Below are 27676 nucleotides of genomic sequence, written 5' to 3'. Positions count from 1 at the left end.
AGGGAGCTGCTCAACATTAACACTGTCTATCTTTGATGGACCTAGGAGACCCTGAGAAAGGAGCAGGCGAGTTTACAAGTGAAGTTTGCATTTACTCCCAATTATCCTAAGTACAAAATCAAACTCACTGCCATCATTCAGGCGGATTCTGACTCAGAATGACCCTGTAGGACAGGTTAGAACGACCTCTATGAGTTTCTGAGACTACAGCGCTTTATGGGAATAGAAACCTCGTCTTTCTACCACACAGCGGCTGGTGGTTTCAAACCGCTGACCTTGGGGTAAGCAGCCCAACAAGTTACCCACTGCGCCACCAGGGTAGTAAATAGTTCAAGATAATGCCATAGCCTCAAGATTCAGCTGAAATCCATTTATTTTCCACAAAAATTAAGGATGAAAGCCAATAAATTAAAATACATACATTCTGTAGAGTCTTATACCACAAGGTCTTTATTTTGTCTTTCCAAGAGGGCCTTCCTCTTCCTGTCTCACCACACAAAAGCAGCTCGCTCCCGTAACATGCGGACACCAAAGCGCTGCCACTCTCGCTGGTAAATCCACAGCTCTTGAGTGGTGTCCAGACAAGCCAGCACCGCCCCTCCTTTCCACGCAATCAGCCGGGGATCCAGGTCCTAAAAGAGCAACAGGGGCATGTCCACATATGCAGACAGTTCAAGCCATCCAGGGAACCACTTCCTTCCCACGAAACCACACTTGTCTGGTTCAGACAAGGACTGTTTATCACTGACGGGGTGTGGCTGACTGCTCTGCGAGGAGTCAGAAATGTGGACAGTTAACCTGGCAGGCTGAATAGCACCGCTACAGCTCTACAATTCCTCCCTCAAGAAAGAACGTTCCCCAAGAAGTGCCACTAAGACTTTACATGGTAAACGTTTTTATTTTATAAATTGTATTTAATGTGAATCAATTTTATTTAAGGAATTTTACATGTCTTGGTGATCCATCAGTTACTATTTAGTTCCTATGCCTATGCTAAAATCCACTGTTGTCAAGATACCGTCCTGTCGGCATTAACCTCAGATCTATCGAATCTTCTGGTTACACCACTTTAACCTCCACTATGGACAAATGCCACTATGACTTAATATAGACAATGTTTTGAAATTCCTGTTTGTTTTTTTAAAAAAACAACAGTTAAATAGTTTAAGCCAAAAAGTTCCTTAAAACTGTAGCGGCCTGAGGTCCTCTGCCAAAACGGTTTGCTACTCAGTTGAACCAGAAAACCCCACAAAATCATTCCAATCAAGAGGGGGGGTCGAATCCCTGGGTCCATTTTAAGAACACCCATGAAACTGCCCAGGCCACCACGGGTATGCATATCCAAAGCCACCAAATATTTGGAAGACGTCACTTTGCTGTCCTTCCGGAGTTACAATGGTGGAGCTGGTAGGGGTGCCAAACAGTGGGTTTGGACCCAGGGTTGGGGACCCAAAAAGTGAATTTTTGCTGCACATGCTTAAAAATGCAGAGTCATGCTGAACTTAAGAGGTGGATTCTGTGGTCACTGAGCACATCCAGGTAACAGAGCCCCCAAGATGCACTGCTGGACATACAGAGCTCATGGTCTCCTCAATCCGCACGTGCGCTCCCCCTGCCACAATGACATCATACTTACTTAAAGGAACACGTGGTTCCTCGACCAGAAGAGGAGGCTGCACAGAAGAAAAAGATCTCCCAGAAGAAACTGAAGAAGCTTAAAACTTATGACTCGGGAGTAAATTAAGCTCAAAATCAGTTAATCAAAGTTAAAACAGGATTAAAAAAAAGTTCCTTAAGGACTATCTAATCTAAGGACCAGCAGAGCTTCAATACAAGGGTGAGTCAAGAAGTATTGTTATAGAATCACAGAAACTATTTTAAAATATAACTACCATTTACGCCTTCCCTAAAGAATTTTGAGTACTTCGATTTACACTGCATCAAAGCAGAAGCTGGGCCACCTGAAGGAATTCAAATCATGCTCCTTTGAAATGCTGAGTTTGGGGAACAAAAAGAAGTCAGAAAGGGCAAGATCTGGGCTGGAGGGTAGAAGGGGTAAGGCCTTCCAACAAAATTCTCTTAGGACAGCCCTTGCTACCCTAAGCAGGTATACTGTTGTGATGGGGGGGGGGGGGAGGGGGCAATACTCAACACAGCTTTCCTGGCCTCTTTCTCACCAATGCAAAATTTCTCACTAATAAACCTCCCTCATCATCTTGTACCCTTTGAGAAAATGTATCTAGATTGCCCCTTTGGAATTCCCAAAAGCAATCCCCTTAACCTCTCTGACTTGAATTTCACTGAGCCTACAGCTCTTGTTGGAAGCCACAGTTTTGGTCGGGCCCTTCTTGGAAGCTAAGACAAGTGTGTTACTGAGAGAGCTTGTTTGAGTCATCCACTGCTCAGACACATATTTAAGCTCCTCTGCTTGGAATAAACATCGGTATGCATGGACTGGAACACTATTAGCAACACTTTTTAACATAGCCCTGTATGAAAGAGATTAAAATAGAGCTCTTGTGGTTGGCACTGTGGGCAGGGCCAGTCTCCCCATAGGGCCAGTCTCCCCATACACTTGGTCTTTTGACCAGGGCAGAAATTGGGCGTGCTGGCCTGGAAGGCACAGCAGGGTCTACAATGCCTAGTCCAGAATACCTTCCACCTATCTGGGACCTGCTGAAAGCAACTTTTCCACCTGCTGCAGCTTCCCAGGATCCCCTCCGACATAAGCTCAGATCTCCCAGGAGTTTATCTTTGCACACATATTAGAAACCCCCAAAACTGGTTGGAATTGCAGACAGTCTGCTTTGCACCATTACGCCACCCACCTTAGGCCTTGTAATCACATCCACATTTTCAATGATCCTCCGGAACGAAGGCGGCATTTTGTTGAGTATCCTGTGCTGCAGGAATTCTTGAGCTTTATGAAACATCAAGCCACCTCCCACAACCAGGATGGAGCTGTACATCTTCTTTTTGGTGTCATCAGATGCTGAAAAAACAAGAACAATGACAATCCTCCCAAAGCTGTCCTCCCTCTCTACCACTCCTCTAAGCCAAGCAATCATTTGCTCTTGCAGTCCTGCAGCCATCTAAGGATTTACCCTCCCACCCACCCTCAACACCACACTCAGAGCAACTGGACAAATGTGAGCACGTTGCTGCCTCCACATGCCAGCCTGCCCTCTCTCGCCACTAGTAAGCTTAAGACCCTAGTCTTCACGGGGGCCCTGGATGTCCAATGTGATGTCACGCTCATGCATTTCCAAAGCCTCATTCTCACATCCACTTCCTTCAACTCTTTGTATTCCCACAGGCTGTTGCTGGAAGATCACACCTACCTGTGACAAGTCACAGTCAATCGTCCCTTTCAATCTCTTTAGTGGTTCTTCCTCATGGAAATCTTCTCTGCCTCTCAACCTCCAAGCCTCTCCTTCCCCCCATTAGCCCTCAGCCAGCACCTCTCTGTTAGTACCCTGGAGCTCCAACCTGGACTTTCCAGGTGTAATTTCATGTATGTGATTATTGAACTTATTTTGGTCTCCCCAGTAGGTGGCCAGCACAATGAGACCAGGAGCCAGGCTGGCTTCCTCTCTACTGTATTGCTAACATCTGGCAGTAAGAGCACAGGCAAGTGTTGATGGTGTCAGAGAGTGCACAACTATACCCCAGCCTGGAGCAGTTCGTGTGCTTTCCGATGGCGCTCTCCCCACAAGTGCTTACAGCAGCAGTCTATGCTATGAAGGATGGCTTTATCCAGGCCCAGGGCTTTCCCTTCAAACAGCGAAATGGCCGTCTTCCTGGACATCAGGGCCGTGAGGGTCTCCTCGGAATCATTGCCAGCCATCAGGCAGTCTCCCTGGGAGGATCCCAAATCCACGTCCTGGGAATGGAGCCGCTCTGAAAGATCAGAGGACTGCCCACGAAGATCCCCTTCAAATCCAATGGGCTTGGAGGCAGACTTACGGTCCGCAGTAGCCTTTGCCGACTGCGAATCAATCAGGGCAAAAACATAAATGACATGATTAAGACAGAACATGGCTGATCTTCCCTAGCGAGAGCCCCCACTCCATTCCTTCCGCCCCCCCCCAAAGGAAAGCCTAATACTGTGGTCTATGGAGTAAATATCCCACAGCATCTCTCCCCACTCCCTACCCCACCCCAACCCCCACCCAAGCCAGCACTCACCCCCAGAAATCTCAGGAGTGAGAAGTGGTATAGAGAAGCTAAGGACCGATCTCGGGGATCTATTTTTAACTTCCTCTCTGGGGGATGGGCAATGGGAAGGTGGGTGAGGGGAGATGCTGGGCAGTGTAAGATAAGATAGAATAATAATTTATAAACTATTAAGGGTTCAGGGGGAGGGGGGAGCAGAGAGGGCAGGGGAGGGGAAAAAAAGGAAAACGAGCTGATTCCAGGAACCCAAGTGGAAGGCGAATTTTGAGATTGATGAGGGCAACAAATGTACAAGGGTGGTTTATTCAATTGATGTATGTATGGATTGTGAAAAGAGTTGTATGAGCCCCAATAAAAATATTTATTAAATTTAAAGAAAAAAAGAACACATCAAAGAATGAAAAAATAAAAAGAGAAGCTAAGGATGCTCTGATAATGACTAAGCCATCACGATGGGCAGGCAGGGTAGATCTCAGAATCTGATTACCATTGGTTGGATTTCAAATTGGAATGTAAAGGGACTTGCCACGCCCCCTCCACTGCCCTTTAAATTGAGCTTTTATACATGGAATACTTTAGTGGGATTCAATGATGGAAATCTCATTTCAGACCTATGTAACCACCTTGTCTGCCTCTGGGACAGGAGCACACAATCAACATAGGCTGGGAAAAAAACTCCCAGCCCTCTGCTCTCTCGTGAACTGCATTTTCTGGGAAGAGATTAATTTCAATCTCTGCACTGATCCCACGACCGGCATTAACTGGGGACAAAGGAATGCGCCTCTTGGCCTACGCCACTCTCTTCCACAATGCAGTAAAAAGTCAGTGAGGTTTTAATGCAATTAGTGAATAAATCCACGCAGTCCTCGGGGTACAAAGGAGATCTGTTCCTGTGTCTTTAAGAACCAGGTGCATACAGATCTCTAGCTAGCCAAAATTTAACACAAGTAAGGCTGGAAGCATTGCCAATGATCTAAACGTTACACGTTACTTGTGAAGGTGAAGAATTTGTTTTAGGAGCAGGGGTTGATTAAGAAAAACAAACCAAATTAACTGTCACGGAGTCAATTCCCCCTCAGAGCAATAGGACAGGGCAGAAGTGCCCACAGTAGTGTCTGAGAGTGGAACTGCAGAACAGAAAGCCCCTCTTCCCTCCCCACCCCCCAGGGTTGTCGGGTGGTTTGTCCTTAGCAACCCCACTTGTAACCACTCGCCACCAGGGTTCCTTGGAGTTGTTCGGTGAGGGAAATGTGCGTAACATCTAATGATAAGTAGGACTTGTCTGCAAATTCGACTTGCGTTAACTGGGGTCTGTCTGTAGTGAGATGTTCATCATATAGTCACATACCTCGTGGAAGTCTCTCCGGTAAACTAAAATCTTAAATGTGGAAACTGGATCACGGTCTGCAATGCAGACTTGAAATTTAGATTGCTTTACATTCATGGTCCTAAAAAGAGTAGCCCCCTTGATAAGCTGTAAAGCAAACTCAATTCATAATGGACTGTGAGCCAACTCCCTGAGGGAGGCACAGCTCAGCCCCTGGATGTCCGCACACCTGTTCCTGCTTGCTCTGCGTGGCCAGCAGGTAATGCTCATCATGAGGGTCCTCAGGGTCGCCCTGGGATCGGTGCTGTAAGATTGTCATTTTCTGTCCAACAATTCCAAAAGTCGCAGGGTAGAACAAAGCCATGGGAGCCTGTGCGTGGCAGGACAAGCATCATCAACAAAGCAGACTGCCTCTTACAAAATGGGCTTTCCTAAATCCTGTTCGCAAACCCGACCTATCAGGCCAGACTCAATGCGAGACTGGGCAGCCTTCCCTTTGCTACAACTTATGCCTTCGGTGCTCGATGAGCCAAGTGATCACACTTATCATCCAACTGGATGCTGATGTGACAGCAGATGAGCGCGCTCTCAAGTACGTATGAATCAAGTTCCTAGCAATCCATTTTACAATTTCCTAAAACAACAGTGCCCCTCCCTCTCAGCCAGAGCTAACCACTTCGTGGTTCATTAAAAGGTGCTCCTCCGCGCTGTTCTAATTAGTATTCTGTCAGCTGCTTCAATGGTGGTGGACAACATACAACCAGCTCACTTTATCTCTGGAAGGTTCCTGTGAGTGCCTATTCTCTGTTTCTCAGAAGGAAACCCAAACAGCCCCCTTTCTTACCCCTGAAAAAGACTCCCAACAGTACCTGGATTTTTTCATCTCCCAATCGAAACTGGTAAAGCAGGGCTGGGGAATCAGGGTGTCGAATCTGAAACTCATGGTCCTGAAGCCCGGAGATGTCCTGATTCCAGGAGAGACGGTCAGTGATTCAGTAACGCGCCATGCAAGCACCGCACATTCCCCTGCGCCCCCGTCTACAGTCACCTTCAACTTTCTGATATTTTCACTGTCACTTAGCAAAACTAGAGATAACTTGCTTCTTTTTGCTACTGTTACGGAAATGCTCACCATCTGCAGTTCTAAGCTTCCTTCACCATCCAAATATACCAACCCCAACAGGACCCAAATAAAGAAGCAAGTTTCCTTTGACAACTAGAAAACAACACATGTCTTTCTACTTATTTATTTATTTGTTCGTTTGTTTTTAATATTGAGGATTACTTTTAAAAGATGTTTAGGCTCTCTGAGCAAGATGGCGGAGAGCAAGGCTGGAGTCACTCTGAGGCATCCGCTTCTTTTTCTTTAAACATTTTATTAGGGGCTCATACAACTCTTATCACAATCCATATATACATCAATTTATGTAAAGCACATCTGTACATTCTTTGCCCTCATCATTTTCAAAGCATTTGTTCTCCACTTAAGCCCTTTGCATCAGGTCCTCTTTTTTTCCCCCTCCCTCCCTGCTCACGCCTCCCTCACGAGCCCTTGATAATTTATAGATTATTATTTTGTCATATCTTGCCCTATTCGGCATCTCCCTTCACCCCTTTTCCTGTTGCCCGTCCCCCAGGGAGGAGGTCACATGTAGATCCTTGTAATCGGTTCCCCCTTTCCAACCCACTCACCCTCCACTCTCTCAGTATCGCCCCTCACACCTCTGGTCCTGAAGGTATCGTCCACCCTGGATTCCCTGTGCCTCCAGCTCCTATATGCACCAGTGTACAACCTCTGCTCTATCCAGACTTGCAAGGTAGAATTCGGGTCATGGTAGTTGGGAGGGGAGGAAGCATTTAGGAACTAGAGGAAAGCTGTATTCTTCATCGGTGCTACATCGTACCATGACTGATTCATCTTCTCCCTAGACCCCTCTGTGAGGGGATCCCCAGTGGCCGACACATGGGCTTTGGGTCTCCACTCTGCACTTCCCCCTTCATTCACTATGGTATGGTTGTTTTTTTTAATGATGCCTTATACCTGATCCCTTCGACACCTCGTGTCAGCCGCATCTTTCTCAGCAGGATCTCACAACCGTGGATGTTACCACATTGACACCACTTTCGCATTGTCATCAGCAGACAAGCCACCATCAATATAGGCACAAATGGTCATGCGGCTCATGGGAAAGTCTACAGCTGTAACAGGTACTTCTAGAGTCCACACCGCCAGGTGAAAAATGAACTAGAAAGAACTATCTCCATCACGCTTGATATGCTAATGCTAAGATTCATAAACTGGATGCCCCAAGGTGTCCTTGGCCAGCATCTTATAGATCCTGTGGAAGCAGTACACCTGCTGAGTTTCCCACAGACAGTCCAGGGACCAAAGGGGACTTCAAATTCGTCAGGCAGGTGTCCTTCGAGGACTGTCCAGGCCATGACAGTCTGATGGCTACTATGCTGAATGGGGCTGAGTGACGATGCAGCTCTCCTGCTGGTAGCTGGTAATGAATCTTATCCCTACCACAGGCATCTGAACACGTGGCTGCTGGAGAAATCATGGAGCTAAAACAGTTTGATTCTACAAAATAAAATCGATTTGGTGACAGAAAGTCAGGCTAAAGAGCAGTATGAACAAATCCTTGTGTTTGTACAAGGTACGGTGGCAGAAGGAGCACCGATTATTCCGATTTCTGCTCAGCTGAAGTACATCGAAGTTGTCTGTGAGTACATAGTAAAGAAAATTCCAGTTCCTCCCAGAGACTTTACTTCAGAACCAAGACTCATTGTGATTCGGTCCTTTGATGTCAACAAACCTGGCTGTGAGGTTGATGACTTAAAGGGGGTGTATTCTTAAAGGTGGACCAAGAGACAGAAGCCCGACCTGGTATTGTTTCCAAAGATAGCGAAGGAAAACTCATGTGTAAGCCAATCTTTTCAAAATTATGTGATTTTTTGCAGCACATAATGATTTTCAGAATGTGGCTCCAGGGGGTCTTATGGGAGTTGGACAAAGATTGATCCCACTTTGTGCAGAGCTGCCAGATGGTCAGGCGGGTACACGGTGCCACAGGAGCTTTACCTGAGATCTGCAGAGCTGGAAATGTCCTACTTCTTCCTCAAACGGCTTACGTACTGAAGGAGGCAAGAAAGCAGCCATGGTGCAGAAGCTGTCTAAGAATGAAGTGCTCATGGTGAACACTGGACCCCTGTCAACTGGAGGAAGAGTGAGTGCCGTGAAGGCCGAGTTGGGCCAAATTGTTTTGACTAATCCCGTGTGCACAGAAGTAGGAGAAAAAATTGCCCTTACCCTAAGAGTTGAGAAACATTGGCGTTTAATTGATTGGGGCCAGATAAGAAGAGGATTGACAATCAAGCCAACAGTAGATGATGACTGAAGACGCCCAGTTACATAACAATAAATTTGGAACATCTCTTCCCAACCTAGGGCTGTATTTCAAAGGGCTACCACAATTCTACTGCATAGCTCGTTACCTTAGTGGTAGCCATAGATGACTCTGAGTATTTGGTGATGAAAACTTAACCTCTAGTACCAAAAGCAGTCCATAATAAATGAACAATTCATGGAAAACAAATATATTTACTCTATAATTTATCAAAAAACTGCTTCTCAAGTAATGTCGAATTCACACATTGCAAATAAAATTATTTGCTACAGCTAGCCTTCAGTGTAACATACATGCCAATTGAACCTATTTGAAATAAAGATTTGGATCTTAAAAAAAAAAGACTTAGAAATATCTAAAGCAAAAAATGTATTTTAAAAGGGTAGCAACCCCCACGTGATAATAACATAACATTAAAGTGGGGGAAGGGAGATGTCGGACAGGGCAAGATATGACAAAATAATAATTTATAAATTATCAAGGATTCATGAGGGAAGGGGGGGGGAAAGAAGGTGAAAAAATAAGGAGCAGATGCCAGGGGATGGAGAGAAAATGTTTTGAGAATGATGAGGGCAACGAATGTACAAATGTGCTTTACACACTGATGTATGTATGGATTGTGATAAGAGTTGTATGAGCCCCTAATAAAATGATTAAAAATAAATAACAGAACACTGACAATTCTACTACAATACTTAGAATGTGCAATGTTCCAAATTGTGTTTTGTTACTAACTCAGATGTATTTATTTACATGTCACTGTACAATGTGATTGAAGTTTACCTTCATCCTTTTCCAGAAAGGTCCGGGACTCCTGAGGAGAGAAACCACTACACTCTCTCCTCAAGGAGAGCCATGCTGTCCAGCCCGCGTCTGAGGCACAGCCTCATTGCACAGCCCCCCTGCTCCCCACTGATCTTAGAGCACCAGCGTCACAGCTTTATTAACACGGTTGAATTGGTAACATACTCTTAATAACCTGTTAAACATATTTTAAGGATCTTAATTTTTCCCATGGAAACAAAATAATCGCAATATTGATTTTGCTCCCACCTGATCTAGGTGACAAAACGTTTCTTTAAGGTGCTGCAGAAGAAGGCAATCCATTTTGTTCGTGAGCTGACACTCTCTGTACGGGAACCCAGCTCGCTGCATCAGCCAGTAGAAACACCGAGACACGTCAGATCCCCCGTAGGCCAAACAGAGCCTAGGTTTAAGAAAACAGGGCAGGTGCCTCATGTGTTTGTTCAGAGGAGGCCATGGCATTTTAAGAACTCAAATACCAGAATGACATACAGTGACTATCAAGAAATGTTTGCTGTACGCCCCTGTTCAGCCAATGAAGGGGCTACAAACGTTCAATTCGATTTTTCCACAAACTAATTAAAGAAGTCCCCGTATAGCGATTCACAGTGCACAGTGGCAGAAAAACTAAAGGCCGAGTGTTTTCTGCACAAGTTTGGAGCGCCTGGCCTTGGGTCATACAAGCAGTGAGGTAAGAAACTCAAACAGAGGTTTTCGAATGCACTGTTAGCTAGGGTGGGAGGTACAAGACTGAGCTTCCTCACAGACTGCGCGAGTCCTCTCTAAAATGTCTTTTATCCCTAGAGACGAAGACGAGCTCATGTGGGAACAGAAAAATGACCAGCTGATGCTGAAGACCCTCTCATATGCAGTACCTGCGTGTGCTCATCAGCTGTGCCGGGCTCACCAAGCCTGCTTCTGATCACTGTGCTCCTAACACTTACATAGGTGATGACAGCATTAGGGGAATTAAAAAGCAAACACTCAAAACATGAGCTGGAGAAATCAGACTGAAAAGTCACTCCGTTCTCCTGCCTAACTTGCCTGGACAAGCTTTGTGTGAGCGCATGGCTGGCAGCTCCAGGCCAGACCTCCGTAAGGACGGAGAGCACACACACCTCTTGGGAGGGAGGCATCAGCACTTGCTCCGACTTTCAGGAGAAAGGGATAATAATTTCTTATCAATGATCTTTTTCCTTCTGGTTTGTGATGCCTTACGGGTTGAAAAGCCAGCAAGGGGCGAGGGGGTGAGGCGTGAGACCACCTCAGCGCCTCACCGAGTGTTGCGATGCGAGACACCATCCTCTACACAGCAAATGCTGGTCTTCTGGTCCCCGACATCGACAATACACGTGCTGCTCAAGCCGCTCCCGAAGGTGGCACACACAGACTCCTGATGGACCACGATCCCTGGGAAACAAAAGGCACAGGGCCACCTGCTGGGAGCAGCCAAGAGCCTCCTCACACAGATGCTCAACTAGAGGCAGCAGAGGAGCAAGTCCCGGGCCAGGGCCTTCTCAGAATAAGCTTTCATGTATACCAGTAGTTACTGTAACTCCGTCATTAGAAAAACAAGAACAAATGCATTTAAAATAGGTTTGGTTTCAAAATCAGACTTACCTGAAAAGCCCATCTTCATTAGGATCATGTTCACTAATTCTTTCACATGCTGTTTACTATAGATATCGGGAATTAACAAGATACACCTGTAATACTAAATGGAGCAAACAGAGAAAGAACAAAGGGTCAACTCGAGGTTCTAAAATGCAAACAAATCTCCCTACGGCGGTCTTTAAAGATTCCTCCACGAGTAGCAAGCAGTATGGGTAGAGGCTCAATGGAAGTGCCTACACTTTGGGACGTGCTTGGAGTTTTGTGAAGAAACAGAACATTATGGAGTGTTTCTAAAACTTGGAATCATTGAAAACGTGAGAAATGAAAAATACGATCGTTCCTGTTTCTGGAATGAGAGAAGGCACAAATACGAACAAGCTTCTGATCCTTTTGCTTTGCGCCCGCTTGCCTGTTACAGAGAACAAGATGGGCGGGGGGCACCACAGGGGAAACTAAGGCAGCAAGGATGTTCTCAACACCTGAGTCCAAGGTGCTCCAAGGAAACTGTATCATGAAGCACTCAGTGCTGGGCGCTCTTCTTGACAAAACTTTGACGGGCAACCCACGTCACTGGGACTACAGCTCACCTTCAAATCCTTCAGTGGGATTTCCAAATACTTTTGTATTGCATGAGACCATATTACTTCAATGTCTGCCAGAACAGCCGTAAGGGAGCCGCCAGGTCCCGGGTGAACATTTAGCTGACCTCTTCTGATGGGCCAGTGAATATTGTAACAGTCCAGTGGATTCACATACAAGGCCTGGAAAACGGGGCGAGGGAGCACATTGTTAAAACTTTTTGGGGGGACATTTCCTAGCTATCCATCCCAAAATCTAAGGCTAGACATCATCATCAATATTTGCAAATTTTCTAGAGGTTTAGAGTGGAGTGTCTACATGTCAGGAGCCAGTGTGAACATCCAGTCCTCAGAGCTGGGGGAGAAGATGTCAAGACATAGCTACACCTGGATGGCAAAGCGAGTGAATTTCAGCTCCAGGATCAGCTTTCTCCGCTTTCGCTTTTCAATGTAAAGAAATATCTTACCTCTTCTCCCACCAGGTACTCAGGGTGATGAGATGTATTTGTCCACTTATTTCCAGAACAGTGGTCTAAAATGGCAGGTCGCATCTGCTTGTTGTAGGAACGCGCCTAAAAAGAAAGTCATAAAAAAATAGTAATAAAAAAGAAAGCCATCAGGAAATATTTGGAATTTTATGCAAGAAAAAAGGGAAGGCAGTAACAGACCTCTTTTCTCCTCTAACCGACCAGAAACGGTGACAATTTTAATCACAGATCTAAGACATCTGTGTGAGAAGTAAGGCGCCAGGTCCAAAGAGGGAGCAAAGAGTCAGGTAGTCACTAAATCACCAGGGCACCAATGACCATGAGAACAATCAGCAGAGCACAAGCACCTGGGGTATGGAACGGGAACCAGATGAATTGAGAAGGTGAAGGTCGCGGTAGGGGTGGGGCAGGACACTCAGGAAAGACCGTCACCCCTTAGTGCTCAACTAATGAGGAAAGGGGGAGGAGCTTATGAACTAGGGGATAAAATGCTTGCAGAATAGTTTTGAGAAGCCCAATTTGTCTCAGGGCTTGGGGCAAACGGAATAAAGATCTCTCTCTCCCTAAAATGAGTACAGATTAGATTTCTTGAGTGTTTATCGGTTAAAATCCTGTGATAGCTCACTGGCAAACTCATGTGAGATAAGGCAGTCTACCCCAGCTCTCTCTAGAAAATGTATCGGGTACAGTGCATATCAGGGGTTTATACTGATGTCAGTTACCAAGAGGAACCAACATGGTTCACAATTTCAATAATGCTCCCACATTTGGCAAAGCATTCATAAAAGGCTCTCCGTTCCCTGCCGCCCCCACATCTTCATTTTTCCTGCGAATTTAACACATAGGCTGATTTCACTAGTCTAGAATACCACCTTTTCCTAGAAGTTTAAGACAGATCTACACATCATACCTATTCCTAATAGCTGGTGTTAACGGAATGTGATTGTAAAAATACAGCTACCCAGCAAGATTCTAGAAGCATATGCTTAGAGACTCTCAGGTAAACTGAAAATTTCCTCAGCCCATGAGAGAAACTGTGGTGCCATGAATGATGTGACTTCTCCCTTCCATCGAGTCACCTAGAGTGTGGAGTGCGATGTACACCTAGCTCCTATGACTGTGGGTATGGTCCCATTTTGGAGCGAGTTGTTCCCTACGTCAACAAGACAGATCACGATGGCAAAGGAAGGGTGAAGCATGGGGACATAGGAAGGAGAACCCATCTCCACACCAGCCCAAGGCCAGCTGCCACAAAGCAGAGGTCAGATGTGCCTCCAACCTCAATCTTCTTTACCCTTTTCTTTTTATAATCATTTTACTGGGGGCTCGTAGAACCCCCATCACAGTCCATGCATCCATCCATTGGGTCAAGCATAATTGTACATTTCTTGCCATCATTGTTCTCAAGACATTTGCTTTCTACTTGAGCCCTTGGCATCAGCTCATTTTCCCACTCCCTCCCTGTGCTACCCTCTCATGAACCCTTGATAATTTATAAATTATTATTTTGTCATATCATACACTGCCCGTCTCCCTTCATCCATTTTTCTGTTGTCCATCACCCAGGGAGGAGGTTTATGTAGATCCTTGTAATTGGTTCCCCCATTCCACCCCACCTTTCCTCCACCCTCCCAGTAGCGCCACTCTCAACACTGGTCCTGGCGGGATCATCCATCCTGGATTCCCTGTTTCAGTTCCTATCTGTACCAGTGTACATTCTCTGGTCTAGCCAGATTTGTAAGGTAGAATTGGTAACATGATAGTGGGCGGGAGGAGGAAGCATTTACGAACTAGAGGAAAGTTGTTTTATCGTTGCTACACTGCACCCTGGCTGGCTTGTCTCCTCCCCACAACCATTCTGTAAGGGGATGTCCAGTTGTCTACATATGGGTCTTGAGTCCCCAAACTGCAATCCCCCTCATTCACAATGATTTGATTTTTTTATTCTTTGATGCCTGATACCGGATCCCTTCAACACCTCGTGATTGCACAGGCTGGTGTGCTTCTTCCATGTGGGCTTTGTTGCTTCTAAGCTAGATGGCCACTTGATTACCTTCAAGCCTTTTAAGACCCCAGATGCTATACCTTTTGATAACCGGGCTCCATCAGCTTTCTTCACCACATTTGCTTATGCACTGTCTTCAGCAATCGTGTCGGGAAGGTGAGCATCGTGGAATGCCAGTTTAAGAGAACAAAGTATTCTTGCATTGAGGGAGTATTTAAGCAGAGGCCCAATGTCCATTTGCTACCTTAATACTAAACCTAAAAATATATGCACATAGATCTATTTTCCCAACATATGTACATGCCTTTATTTAGACCTCTATAATTGTCTTTTGCCTCCTAGTTCTTTCCTCTATTTCCTTTTACTCTCCTCTTGTCCCACTATCAATGCTCAGCCTTCATTTGGGTTTCAGTAATTCCTTTCGGTTACATTACCCTTGATGACGCCCTACCAGGCCTCCTACACCCTCCTCGCCATTGATTTTGGATCACTTGTTGTTCCCTTGTCCCTGGGTTTAACACCACTTCCTTTCTCCCCCTACCTTCACCCTTTTCTGACACCAACCTCTGCTCCACTCCACTCCTCTGCTGGGCTTGATAATTCAATGCAAAGGCACACAGAACTCAGGGACAATACTCACGCCACGAGGGTTTGTTAGCAAAGTTAACAAGTTACCACCACAAGTCAGGATCATAAAATATTTAATAGTCTTTGGTCCCCAGCAGAGCCTCTCCTCAGACAGCAGCCAATTCTCATTCTCTCTGGTCCTTAGGCTGTCAGTTGCATGGTTCCTTGGGCTGGGGTGCCTGCCCACGGCTCTACCTCAGTCTCATGGTCTCTGGTCTTGGTGCTATGGTTCCTTTGCTCTGGTACCCCTCATCTTGGCGAGGCATGGCCTCTGCTTAGGCCACTTGAGGCAGGGAGGGATCTCAAACATGTTCTGCTGGTGGCTGTCCTTCCTTGATGGGAATCTGCTCTGTTCTGGTTTGAGATGGCTCACTTAGGCTCAGAGAAATGGTAAACTTGACCAACTCACAGGTTAGACTCTTCCACACCTAACCTTCTTTGCATGGGCTTACCCAGTCATTTGGTAAGAATAGGCAAATAAACAGGAGAGCTATATGTAAGCAATTTCACTTCACCACAGGTGGCATGCAACTGAGTTACCACCTTAGTAGAGTCACTGCCTCACCAGCCTTATGCAAGTCACCATCCCTCACTGCCTTACTGAAGTTACACCTTTCATCCCATTGCTATTATGTGTCATCAACTCCACTCCAACTCACTGAGGCACCAGGAAGACCAGGGCACACACTGCCGAGTCCTGCAGCACCCTCACAACTGGTGTGACTGAGTTCATGGTGACAACCACTGTGGTTTCCCATCTTTAGAAGGGTTTTCCTCTGTGTCACTGAACCTCCACTTTACCAAACCTGATGTCCTTCTTCAGATATGGGTACCTTCAAGAGCATCCCAAAGCATCTGATATGCGGTCATGGCACTCTCACTCCTCATGACCATGCTGGCTGTGCTTCCAAAACAGTACTTTAAAATCCCTTGCCAACACCCTAATTCAAACGCATCAGTCCTCTGTTCTTCCTCATTCATTTCACAACCATCGGAGGCAAATGAAAACACCATGGCTTTGTCGTCAAAGTGACGTCTTTGTTCTTTAATCCTTTAAAGAGATCTGTGCAGCAGATGTGCCCAATGCAACGTCATTTGACTTTCTGACTGCTGCTTCCATGAGCGTTGACTGTGGATTCAAGTAAAAGGAAATCTTTGAAAACTTCAATCTTCTCCCAATTTATGTTTGCTTTCTATTGGTACCTGTGAGGATTTGCTTTCTTTACATTGAGCTATAATTTATACTGAAGGCTTCAGGCTCTGATCTCCATCAGCAAGTGCTTCACATTCTACTCTGGGAAGTAAGGCGGTGACACAGGGTGCTCACGAACCTTCCTCTAGATGCCAGTTTATAGATTCATCCAGCACAGTGAAAAGACATAACCCCGACACCACACACTTTCCCGACTGTAAGCCACACAGTATACCCCTTATTGTGTTAGAATGACTAGCTCTTGGCCTAGGTACACGTTCCACAGGCGTACAGTTCAGTGTTCTGACTCTGAGCCTATCCCAGCTGAATTTACAGGTTAAAAATGATATTTGATGCCTTGACCCCCAATGACTGAAGATCACATGAATTGTGAGATGACATCAAGGACATATATGTGGGGGAGGAGTCAAGATGGGCTCACCAACCAGGAGGCAGCATAACCACATGGAGGATTGCATGAAAAGATTGGGCTCCAGGGCTGGCCCCAACCAGAGTTAATCTGATCCCTACCTGAGAAGTATGGGCCACAGAGAACAACTCTAAACCTTCAGGTGGAGGAAAGGAGCCGACTTGCCACACCCACACGGAAGCAAACCAAGAAGGAAAAAGAGAAAGGGACAGTTGGCCTAGACTCTACATGGGCACACCAAGCCCGGAGGATGATGTCCCTCCATGGAGCTGCTAAGACAGAGAGGGCAGTAGGACTACCAACAACAGAGGCCACACAGCGGGGAGATAATGTGGCCTGAATCCCCCACAGTGGGACAAATCAAGAAGGGAGCATAACAGATCAGCAATTGGCACAAAGATAATCCACAAAGCCCCTAAAGAACCCCCCAAACAGACTTTGGGCTAGGAGAGGGCAGCCCCGGAACTCCCTCAGGACCAGGGGGAGGAAATTCATAAAGGCCAGTGGACAGACCTAGAACTATGTATGGGCTTTAGGTTTGTTTGTTTTTTCTCTTTACTTTTTTCAACCTTTTGTTTTCTTATTGTTTGTACTGGGACATTGCTGGTTTGCCTGCTTATATAAGACAGATATGGGAAGCAAGCTCAGGGAGAAAGCAACGGGGCCAATGGCCCCAGAGGGTCTTGGGGGTAGAAGGTGGGGGGTGGGAGGAAGGGTGCGGTGAGCAAACAACATCATAGACAGGGGAACAACCAGGGAATTAAAACCAAAATCTAATAAGTTGTAGAGATACTGTGAATATTAGAGCAACATCAATCTAGCTGAGAGGAAGTACTACGAGGTGGAAGAATGGGAAATGTGATGGTGGGGCAGAAGGAGGCAAAAGGAAACAGAGGAAAGCTCTAGAAAGCAAAGCTATAGATAAGGTATTAACAAAAGTGTATACTTATGTAAATACATTAATCCATAAAAATAGAGGTATTGGCCTATGTATATATATTTATAAGATAATACACTGAGGCTGCAGACGGGCCTTGGGTCTCAGCTCCTACCCTCCCTAAATAAAAGAACACTTTGTTCTAACAATGGCATACTGCGATGCGCACACCAACCCCACAACATGATGCCTGAACACAAAATGGGCAAAATGGGTGCATAAGCAGATGTAGTGAAGACAGCGGATGGTGCCAGGCTATTGAAAGATATAGCATCTGGGGTCTTAAAAGGCTTGAAGTTGTAGCAACGATGAAAAGTACAACTTTCGGCCAGCAAACGATCCTTGAACGAACTACAAGCTTTTCTTTGTGAAGTGTTTTGGGTTCCTAAATGCTTCCTTCCATGAGCCTCGCCCCCCCCCCCATCATGATCCCAATTCTACCTTACAAATCTGGCTAGACCAGAGGATGTACACTGGTACAGATAGGAACTGGAAACACGGGGAATCCAGGACAGATGATCCCTTCAGGACCAGTGGTGTGAGTGGCAATACTGGGAAGGTAGAGGGAGGGTGGATTGGAAAGGGGGAACCAATTACAAGGATCTACATAAAACCTCCTCCCTGGGGAATGGACAACAGAAAAGTGGGTGAAGGGAGAAGTCGGACAAGGCAAGATATGACAAAATAATAATTTATAAATTATCAAGGGTTCATGAGGGAGTGGAGAGCAGGGGGGAGGGGAAAATGAGGAGCTGATGCCAGTGGCTTAAGTGGACAGCAAATGTTTTGAGAATGATGAGGGCAATGAATGTACAAATATGCTTTACACAATATGAGCTCCTAATAAAACAATATAAAAAGAAGTTAAAACAACAACAAAAAGGCTTGAAGTTAAATAAACGGCCATCCAACAGTGAAGCAACAAGCCCACATGGAAGAAGCTCATCAACTGGTGTGATCATGTGTCACTGGGACCGGGTAACAGGCATTAGAAGATTCATAACAAACAACGAACAAACAAACAAAAAACGTGATGGTGAGAATGAGGGGGGTTGGAGCGGTGAGCCAAAGCCCATCTGTAGACAATGGAACATCCCCTCCAGGAAGGTAGCAGGGAAGGGATGAGTCAATCAGGGTACAGTAGAGCACTGATGGATCCCACAATCCACCTCTGGTTCCTTGAGGCTTCCTCACCTCCCACTCTCATGACCCCAGTGCCGCTTCCCACTGTGGACTGGACCGGAGCATGCACACAGTATAGGCAAGAGATAAAGCTCACAACACACGGAACCTAGGAATAGGTATGGAAATAGCGACACCAAAAGGATGGGGGGAAGGAGGGGGAGAGGTGGGGAGAAAGAGGGGACCCATAGCAAGGAATGGCACATAATCACACACCGTCCGCCAGGGGGAAGAACAACAGAAACCAGAGGGGAAGGGAGACAGCGGTTGGTGTGAGGTATGAAAATAATAACAATCTATACTCTATCAAGGGGCCATGAAGGGAAGGGGGGGGAGGTGGGGAGAGGAGCTGATCCCAAGGACTCAATAGAAAGTAAATGTCTAGAAAAGAATGATGGCAACATTTGTACTGATATGTCTGATATAAGTGATGTATGGACTGTAACAAGAGTTGTAAGAGCCCCCAATAAAACGCTCCTTAAAGAAAAAAGGGAGATATATGTGAAGAAACCAAAAGATTAGAGAGACCAGAAAGAAAAGGCCAAAATGGATGTCAGAAGACTGTGAAACTTGTTCTTGAACAGAGAACAGCTAAAGCAAAAGGGGAAAACGATGAAGGGAAAAAGCTGAACTTAAGTATAGGCACATAAGAAGACTTAAAAGGGCAGCTTGAGAAGACAAAGGATTGCAACGCAATGTGTGAAGACCTGGCGTTAGGACTGAGGGTGAGAGAGGAAAAAGACCAAATTGCATTGAAGGCACTGGCAAAAAACAAGGCTCCAGGAATTCATGGAATACCAGCGGACCCATTTCAATAAATGGATGCAGTAGTAGAGGCGCTCACTTGTTTGTACCAACACATCTGGAAGACTAACAGGATGGGATCCATATCTTGTCCATGCTAAAGAAAAGCGATACAACAGAAGGCAGAAATCCTTGAACAATTATGTCATTAATTGATAGCACACACAAGTAAAATTTTGATGAAGATAATTCAAAAACTGTTGTAGGAGTACACTGACAGGGAATTCAAGCTGGAATCGGAAAAGGATATAGAATTAGAGATGTACTTTGATGTCAGAGCTTGGCTGAAAGCAGAGAATATCAGAAACTTTTATCTTTCAAGAGATAAAAAGAGAGTTGAACAGAGGAGGGATCTGACTGCCATCAAAGAGAGATAGGAGGAGCAGAGTGCATCTTTGGGACCCAGAGTCCCTGAAGGAACTTCCTACAGCCAGGGGACATCAAGCTATTAACATCAGAGTTGAGGAGAAGCAGTGGGAGGCCTCCAGGTACTTGGTGGAGCTAGGACTGCCGACCCATGAAATGAGAGGGCTGAATTCCTTAGGACAAGAGGCTTGCTGGTGGAGTGGGGCCTCTGGACGGAGGGCCTCTGGGCACTTGTCAAGGCAGCTAACAATCTCTGCAACACTTACAGGGCAGATGCCAGGGAGCCGGTGAGCGTTAGACAGGTGTTCCTGTTGGCATATGTGAGAAGAGGCTGTCCCCATCAAAGAGCTGTTCTGTCTTTCCTGTGACCTGCTCCTTCCCTAATGAACCCAGTCACTGTTCATTACTCTGAGTTGTGTGTGGCCACTGCAGCAAACCACGAACCCGGCAGAGGAGAAGTGCCAAGGGTGGGGTGGGCGGCTGAGAGCGATTTCTTTGGGCCCCCTTTGAAGTTAGAGGTCAGCTAACCTGACTGCAACAATTTAATGAATGCCCTAGAAAGGATTTGCTTTGCCAAAGTATGTGTGACACTGATTCTGATAGTCTTTAGGTAGTTGTGAAAGGTGTCTCTTACTTTCAAAAGAAGTCCTATATTGCATTTCATAACGAGGACGACCATGTGAATGGCATTCGTTGTCACTGAGGCAGTAAAAGAATGAATCTGAAGGAAGAGAGGAAACAACCTGTTCAGGGGTCACAGGAATCCGTCTTGTGCCATTTGACATCTTTTTGGACCAGATGGCTTGATCCACCATTTTAAGGCCATTTTGTCTTTGTTCATTACTTTCAGGTTTCTAGGAAGAAAGAAAAAAGGATGAATGGTATGAAGGACTCAGTAAAAAGAAAAACCTGGCAAACTGCTAACTTAATCCATCAACAGGAAATGCTCCCTGCACAACTATTCCTTATTCTTTTGCCACATGTATTACTTTTTGATATTTATTGCTTATTTTTATTAGTAATTGGGGGTTAATGCATGTATTACATCATTCACATTTATTATTCTTAAGAAAGACGATTAACCTTATTTGTAAGGAAGTAACAACTTATACAATAAACCAACTATTAGTGATAATTTTTAACTTCGTCTTTTAGTTTGTAAAAATCTCTTAAAACGTATTAAAGTATATCTTCTTAGTTGTCAAGTTGATTCTGACTATTTTATATAAAATACTTCATACTATTTCATACCTATACTTGTAATATCACTTATAATGTCTAATGTCACTTTCATCTACTTTTTTGTTTAATTAAAAAGTACTTGTTAATGTAATAGTATACACAACAGAAATGTCTTTGTAAATATGTCATTTTGAAATAAATTTTATCCTTGAGATTTATTCTCTAAAGTAGAACTCTAAAATGTAAAAATATGAGTTTTAAAATCTTCTATGTACACTCCTAACTGACATAGGTTCGAAAATCAGGTTGTTATGCAAAATCAGCAATATGCAAAAATGAAGGCAGAACCCATGCGATCATGAAATGGGAGTATAACTACATCATTCCATAATTGCCAGATCACATCATTACATATCGGAGAGGCACAGTCCGGTCAAGCTGATAAGAGGTTTCACCCTAACAGCCCGTGTTACTCGGCTTTGTGCCTCAGTGTCTGTTATTGCCACTTAAGAGTTCCCAGTACATCATTAATGCACAAAATAGGTTTTTTTACTATTCTTATAAATGTGAAACATTAGACAGACCGTTGGTACCTGATGAGTAGGTGCATTTTCAAATGATATTTAAGCTACTGGACTTAAGTATATGAGGAGCCCTGCGGTCAGAGTGATGAGTGCTCAGGTTAGCCTACAGGTTGATGCTTGGAACCCACTAGCTGCTTTAGGGGAAGGAAGAGGAGTCAGCCTCCTTCCATAACAATTTACAGCTTTGGGAATTCTGTGAGGCAGTTCTATTCTGTCCAATAGTTGTTGTGAATCGCTTTTGACTTAACAGCAAAGGGTTTGCTTGTTTCTGGCTTGGACTTACATGCAATCTGCTAGTTATGCTAAAAAATATACAGAAACCGAAGGTTCCCCAAACTATCCTTGATTCAGAACTTGAAAATCACAAGTGGATTATGATTTAACACCTTTCATGAAAAAATGTTCCTAATAATTATCATCTATAAAACTGGATAAAGTAAATGCCATCTCCAATGAAATTTTGATTTGATAAGATTATAATGAGTTTGTTGTATAATTCCATCAGTGAATAGGTTCTAAGTGTGATCTCAAATTAAACTCTAAGTTTCATAAAAAGCAATGGTCCATTAACAAATAATCAAATGTGTCATTTTACAGCAACTCATACATTTCTATACAAGGGGCCATCAAAGAGTTTAAGGAAAAATGAAAAGATTATGGAGTTTGTCCATGAACTTCTTGAAGCTCTCTTGTATTTTCCATTATCAACCAGCATGACTGATTTCATCCGATGGGTTTTACACAATCTGATTTACTTCTGTTATAGCTAATTCTTTACTAATACAATTGCTACCTCTGATGAAAAATGGTATTTTCAGGGTGGGGTGGAAATGCGGAACCAATTACAAGGATCTACATATAACCTCCTCCCTGGGGGATGGACAACAGAACCGTGGGTAAAGGGAGAAATAAGATAGTGCAAGATAAGACAAAATAATAATTTATAAATTTTTAAGGTTTCATGAGGGAGTGAGGAGGGAGGGGAAAAAATAAGGAGCTGAAGCCAGGGGCTTAAGTGGAGAGCAAATGTTTTGACAATGATGAGGGCAATAAATGTACAAATGTGATCACAGTTGGTGTATGTATGGATTGTGATAAGAACTGCACAAACTCCTAATAAATGTTTTTGAAACAAAAAAAAGAAAAATGGTATCTTGTAACTCTGAATAAAGTTATGATTTTAAAACACATTAAAGCACTGGAGATGCTTATTCAAGATGACCAAGCATGCTACAGCAACTACTTACATTGAGGCCCTCCCGTAGTAGCCAGTTGTCTTTGTAGAGGGTCTGCCCTTGCTGTTTGTGTCTTCGAGCGATGACGTGAGGGATGCTGGCAGGCAGTGTGTCGGTGGCTCGACCCAGCCTCAGAGTTGTTGACCCTGGGTGAATAACAACGATGAAGTTGCTCTGGATTTGCTACAAATAAAAAAATTCAAGAGTATGACATTAGTAAGAAACATAGAGTAACAACCTGAACTAAAAGAATTAATTTTGTATAATGACTACTGAACTCAAAAGCACCAAAGTAATTCAGTAGAGGATGGTCTTTGAGAGGTATCCAATCAATGCTTGCTCTCTGACTAAAACGCAAACTCATTCTGCATCTCTGTGCTAACAGGATGTGACTTTCCATGGAGTTCTATAAACACTTAAATCTGATGCATAGTTTCTGTAAAATATTTTATTGGAGGCTCTTGCAGCTCTTATAACAATCCATACATCCATGTATCAGGTACATTTGTACAGATGTTGCCATCATTCTTTTCAAAACATTCTCTTTCTACTTAAGCCCTTGGCATCAGCTCATTTTTACCCCCTCCCTCATGAACCCTTGATAATTTATAAATGATTATTTCCATATCTTACACTACTGCTGTCTCCCTTCACCCACATTTCTGTTGTTCGTCCCCCTTGGGGTGGGGGGCTCAGTTATACACTGATCATTGTGATTGATTCCCCTTCTCCCCCCACCTTGCCCCTACCCTCATAGATATATTCCTATTATTGTTCCTGAGGGGTTTATCTGTCCTGGATTCCCTGTGTTGAGAGCTCTTATCTGTACATGTTCTGGTTTAGCTGGATTTGTAAGGCAGAACTGGGGTCATGATAGTAGGGGGGGGGGAGCAAACATTATTTCTAATACAAATCAACATATAATTATTGAGCTTTGATAGGATAGGAACTGTGGTTACATGACCAGAGCACATAAAGTCCCTTATCATTAGAGCAAGCACTTATTAAAGAAGACAATGTACAAGTTACATGAGCAGGAGGAAGTCTGTCCTGTGATTGTGAAGACCTGGTTTCCAAGGAGCACAAAATCTTTTCTAACTTATAAGAATTTTCATATTATAAGGGATCTTGGTGGCCTAGTAATGAAGAGTTGGACTGCTAACTACAAGGTCAGCAGTTCTAACCCACCCAAACTCTTCCAAGAAGAAAGGTGAAGCTGTCTGCTCCGGTAACAGATTGACAGCCCAGGATCACTACAGGGGTGGTTCCACTCTATCCTATAGGGTTACTATGGGTCAATTTGACTCCATGACAGTGGATTTTGTTTCTATAACACATACCTATATAAATATAAAATACATATTGCACATGAACAAGATACATGAAGCAGCTTCAAAAAGTTGAAAAGATCAGTCTTGCACAAACTTGTTTAAGGGCCCTCCTATAGTCCGTGTATCCTTTGCCTCAGGACCACAACTAGCATTTTGTTTTTTGACACAACGCTCTTAAATGTTCATTTCGACAAATGTCTGCCTTTTCCATGGTTCTACACACGGAATGACTTTCCATTATCTGAGATGTCTTGAACAAGAAAACGCCGAAATGTAACCATCCCCTGACAGCTGATGCTTCCCGCCCGGAGCAAAAGTTCATCAGTGATCTTTTTTTAAAAAATAATCTCACAGAAACGTGGAAAGTTCGTTTGACTGCCCGGAAGCAATAACCAGGTAAGAGCGGAGGTCCCAGGCCAGGGGGGTAGGGTACCCGGGGTGGTCTTCCGGCTTCGGCGGGGACTTCCGCCCGGCAACTTCCGGCGCGCCAGCCGGAAATGCAGCCGGGAGTGCAGCGCAGGGCGCGTCCTCACCTTCAGTGTCCGCGCGCGCTGCTGGCCTGGGGACCAACGCCGCGCACCCGCCACCTGGGGCCAGAGGTGCCCGCGCCCCTTCCCACGGCCGCCCCGGCCCCGAGCCTCACCTCCTGCAGCGACTCCGGCACGAGCGCAGGCACGATGGGCCGCTTCACCCCGCGCTGCTCCTTCTCCTTCTCCCCGCCCTTTTCCTTCCCGTTTTCCGTGTCCCCCTTCTCGGCCTGGGTCATCGCCACCATCAACCTCTTCCCTCGGGGCAGCGGAGACCGCCCCGCCCCCGCCTCCTCCCCCGCGGCGGAAGAGCCACAGTGTAGACGTAGCCGCAGTGTCGGCTGCCCACAGTGAAAATGGTCGCCGCTGGGCCTGCCCCAGAGCATCCCGGGAAATTGTGAAGGGCGGGGCTGCCGAGAGAGGGGCGTAAATGTTTAGGTTCCTAGTAACACGTCATTTTTTTGTATGCTGCTATTTTCATGCTTTTACAGCAATCTAGTCTCTGATGTTAGGATCCAAATCAGGGCTTAAATGTTTTCTACTTGTGACACCTGCCCTCCTTCCACCCAGACATTTGCACTATGAGCAAGTACTGCCAGAGACCTCTTTGTTTCATTGTACATTCGATTTTAAATTTGGGGTCTTTGCACATTCAAAAACCTTTTATTGTTGCCAATTTTTTATGACACCCTCCCCCCAGTTCAGTTGCATGATCCCATTTGGGGTCCTGATAAAACAGCTTTTCTTAGGCGGCCTCTACATATACCCCTTGGGGAGACTTTTCTCATGATTTAGATATGAAAATAACCTCTATATACTATTTCCAGTTTGGACTTCTCCCAGAGTTCCCAATTCATAACCAGCTGTAAATTTGGTATCTCTGCTTGGGTTTCTATGAGGCATTGCAAACTAAATATGTCCCAATTATAACTCCTAATTTATGCCCTACCACTTTTTAAGAGCCAACAACAAAAAACCCTGCTTCTCATTTTCAACTCAATGCAAGCTTATTTTGCACTTTTCCTCATTCTCCAATTCATGAGCAGTTCTTATATTGTCCCTCTGAAATATACCTAAATTCATCCACCTCTCTGGATATCTTAACTGCTACTGTCTAGTCCAAGCCACCAGGATCAATCACACAACAGCCTCATGACTCTGATTCATCTGTCTTCACATGATCAGTTCTTTATACAGGGCTCCAATCCCCCCCCCCAATAAAAATATTATGTAGTTAATACTATGTACCTAGTGCTCCACTTGAAATATTACCTTCTTTCAAAAATCCTGTCACATCGGTGCTTTAAACTCTGGTTTTCCTTGGCTCACACAAAATCTAAAGGAACCACGGTCCACAAGGACATACCCAGCCTATTTCCTACCTACGATTCTAATTTCACTTTATACCGCTCCTTCTCTTGCCGTTTCCAACCACACTAGCCTTTTCAGTTTCGCAGACACATACTGCCATTACCCTCACTGAGCCTGAGGCTTGCTTTTATGTTTGTCATGCTCTTCCCTCAGCCTTCCCAACAGCAGGTTCATTCTTATCCTTTCTTCCACTCAAACGTGACCTGAGACTTCCTCCTCTCTTCATGCCCTCTCCTTTGAAGCACAAATGTCTCTAACGGTCTTACTGGTTTACATGGAACCATGAGACGAGGAACCTTGTCTAACACGCAGCACCGTTATCCTCCGCACATGGTAGGTATGCTTGTTCTGTTTCCTTCTCTCTAAAGAACACTGTCTTATTCCACTGTATCCCTATTTTCTGGCAAATAGGTTGAAATAAAACCATTATGACCGAAAAAGGCTTTCATTTGAAAATTTCAGTTTCAAACATGTTGATATCATTAATTGTATCATTAATTTTTCCAGTACCTGTTTCAATGCCAATTACATGTAGATACTATTTAACATCCTACCAGGGAAAACAAGATAAAATTCCTTAACAGAGCTTCCATTGAATAAAAGAATAGGCAAGTTACTAGTGTTCAGATAGGCTTAAAGCAGTTCCACCCTCTGCAGATAATCTGTATTTCCATCCAGGATCAGAATCTTGTTAAAAGGTAGAAAGGTAAATTCTCAGCAAGGAATCAAAGGGGGTGGGGCGGTAAACAGTTCAGAAGCCCTGGTTTCAAGCCAGTAAGCAGTACTTCAAGTAATGGTTTAGAGTTAAAATTAATTATATCTATAGCAAATCAAATATCAGATTCACAGAACACAAATGTTTTGAGATAAAAGCAAATCAAGAGCAGAAACTGCATACTAACATGATAAATATGTGATTTATTTGTAAATGAAAACAATCACATTGTAAGAAGTGGAAAACGGTGGTGGTAAGAGTACTGGGTGCACAGCCTTTTATTTTCTTGAAATTCAGATTTTTCTGTTTCAGTTATATAAAGATGAGCCAGTTTTGCAACCTAAAAATATTCACGTGTTACAAAACGATGATGAGACCACAATGTGCATTTATAGAACTGCATGTCAGCCACGCCAGATCCCTGCAGAGGGAATTCCCAGCACGACCTCATTCGTCTGTGGGGGACACAGAGCAATCCTTGTGGGAACATATACATTCATCTGCTTGTCCACTCTATGTGGGCAGCCTTCCACTTCTTGATGGTTTCCTTCTGCTGTGAATGCATATGTCCAGTTGTCTGCTGCTTAGAGCAGACGTTTACCTAGAGGGAAAGTTAAGAATTAGTTCCTAGTTACTCATTTGGATCACTTTGAAAGGAACCCAACAATTATGAAATGTTATCAAAACCAACTTTCAAAAGGCATTTTACTGAAAAAGCCAGGGCATTTTTTCAAGGATTAAGAAGTATTTTGTTTGTTTTCTCCCCTCTACCACCACTTAACTAATGCTGT

At 44.6% G+C, this 27676-nt stretch overlaps 1 protein-coding gene and 1 pseudogene across 1 annotated transcript; one reads left to right on the top strand and one right to left on the bottom strand.

Moving 5' to 3' along the window:
- Positions 1-355: 355 nt before the first annotated feature.
- Positions 356-25152, bottom strand: ACTR8 (actin related protein 8). The gene is made up of 13 exons (XM_075532638.1): positions 24916-25152; positions 22954-23124; positions 20684-20794; positions 12377-12481; positions 11919-12092; positions 11338-11431; positions 10995-11127; positions 9967-10120; positions 6373-6468; positions 5733-5873; positions 3724-3988; positions 2829-2992; positions 356-632 (listed from the first exon to the last, which is right to left on the bottom strand). Exons 1-13 carry the CDS (start codon positions 25045-25047, stop codon positions 489-491), a joined length of 1884 nt encoding a protein of 627 aa, XP_075388753.1. The 5' UTR covers positions 25048-25152; the 3' UTR covers positions 356-488.
- LOC142428043 (eukaryotic translation initiation factor 2 subunit 3 pseudogene) lies at positions 6820-8904 on the top strand (annotated as a pseudogene).
- Positions 25153-27676: the final 2524 nt, after the last annotated feature.

The sequence above is a fragment of the Tenrec ecaudatus genome, chromosome 15, assembly GCF_050624435.1.
Source record: "Tenrec ecaudatus isolate mTenEca1 chromosome 15, mTenEca1.hap1, whole genome shotgun sequence".
Lineage (NCBI taxonomy): Eukaryota > Metazoa > Chordata > Mammalia > Afrosoricida > Tenrecidae > Tenrec > Tenrec ecaudatus.
Note: the sequence above shows the minus strand (reverse complement) of the source record. Positions and strands in the feature narration are given on the sequence as shown.

Excerpts from the sequence above, each read along its gene's own strand:
- ACTR8 (XM_075532638.1), bottom strand. The coding sequence starts at position 25,047 with ATGGTGGCGATGACCCAGGCCGAGAAGGGGGACACGGAAAACGGGAAG. Across the intron at positions 11,432-11,918 it reads TCCCACTGAAGGATTTGAAG|TATTACAGGTGTATCTTGTT; the intron begins GTGAGCTGTAGT and ends TGCTCCATTTAG. Across the intron at positions 633-2,828 it reads ATGTGATTACAAGGCCTAAG|GACCTGGATCCCCGGCTGAT; the intron begins GTGGGTGGCGTA and ends TTGCTCTTTTAG.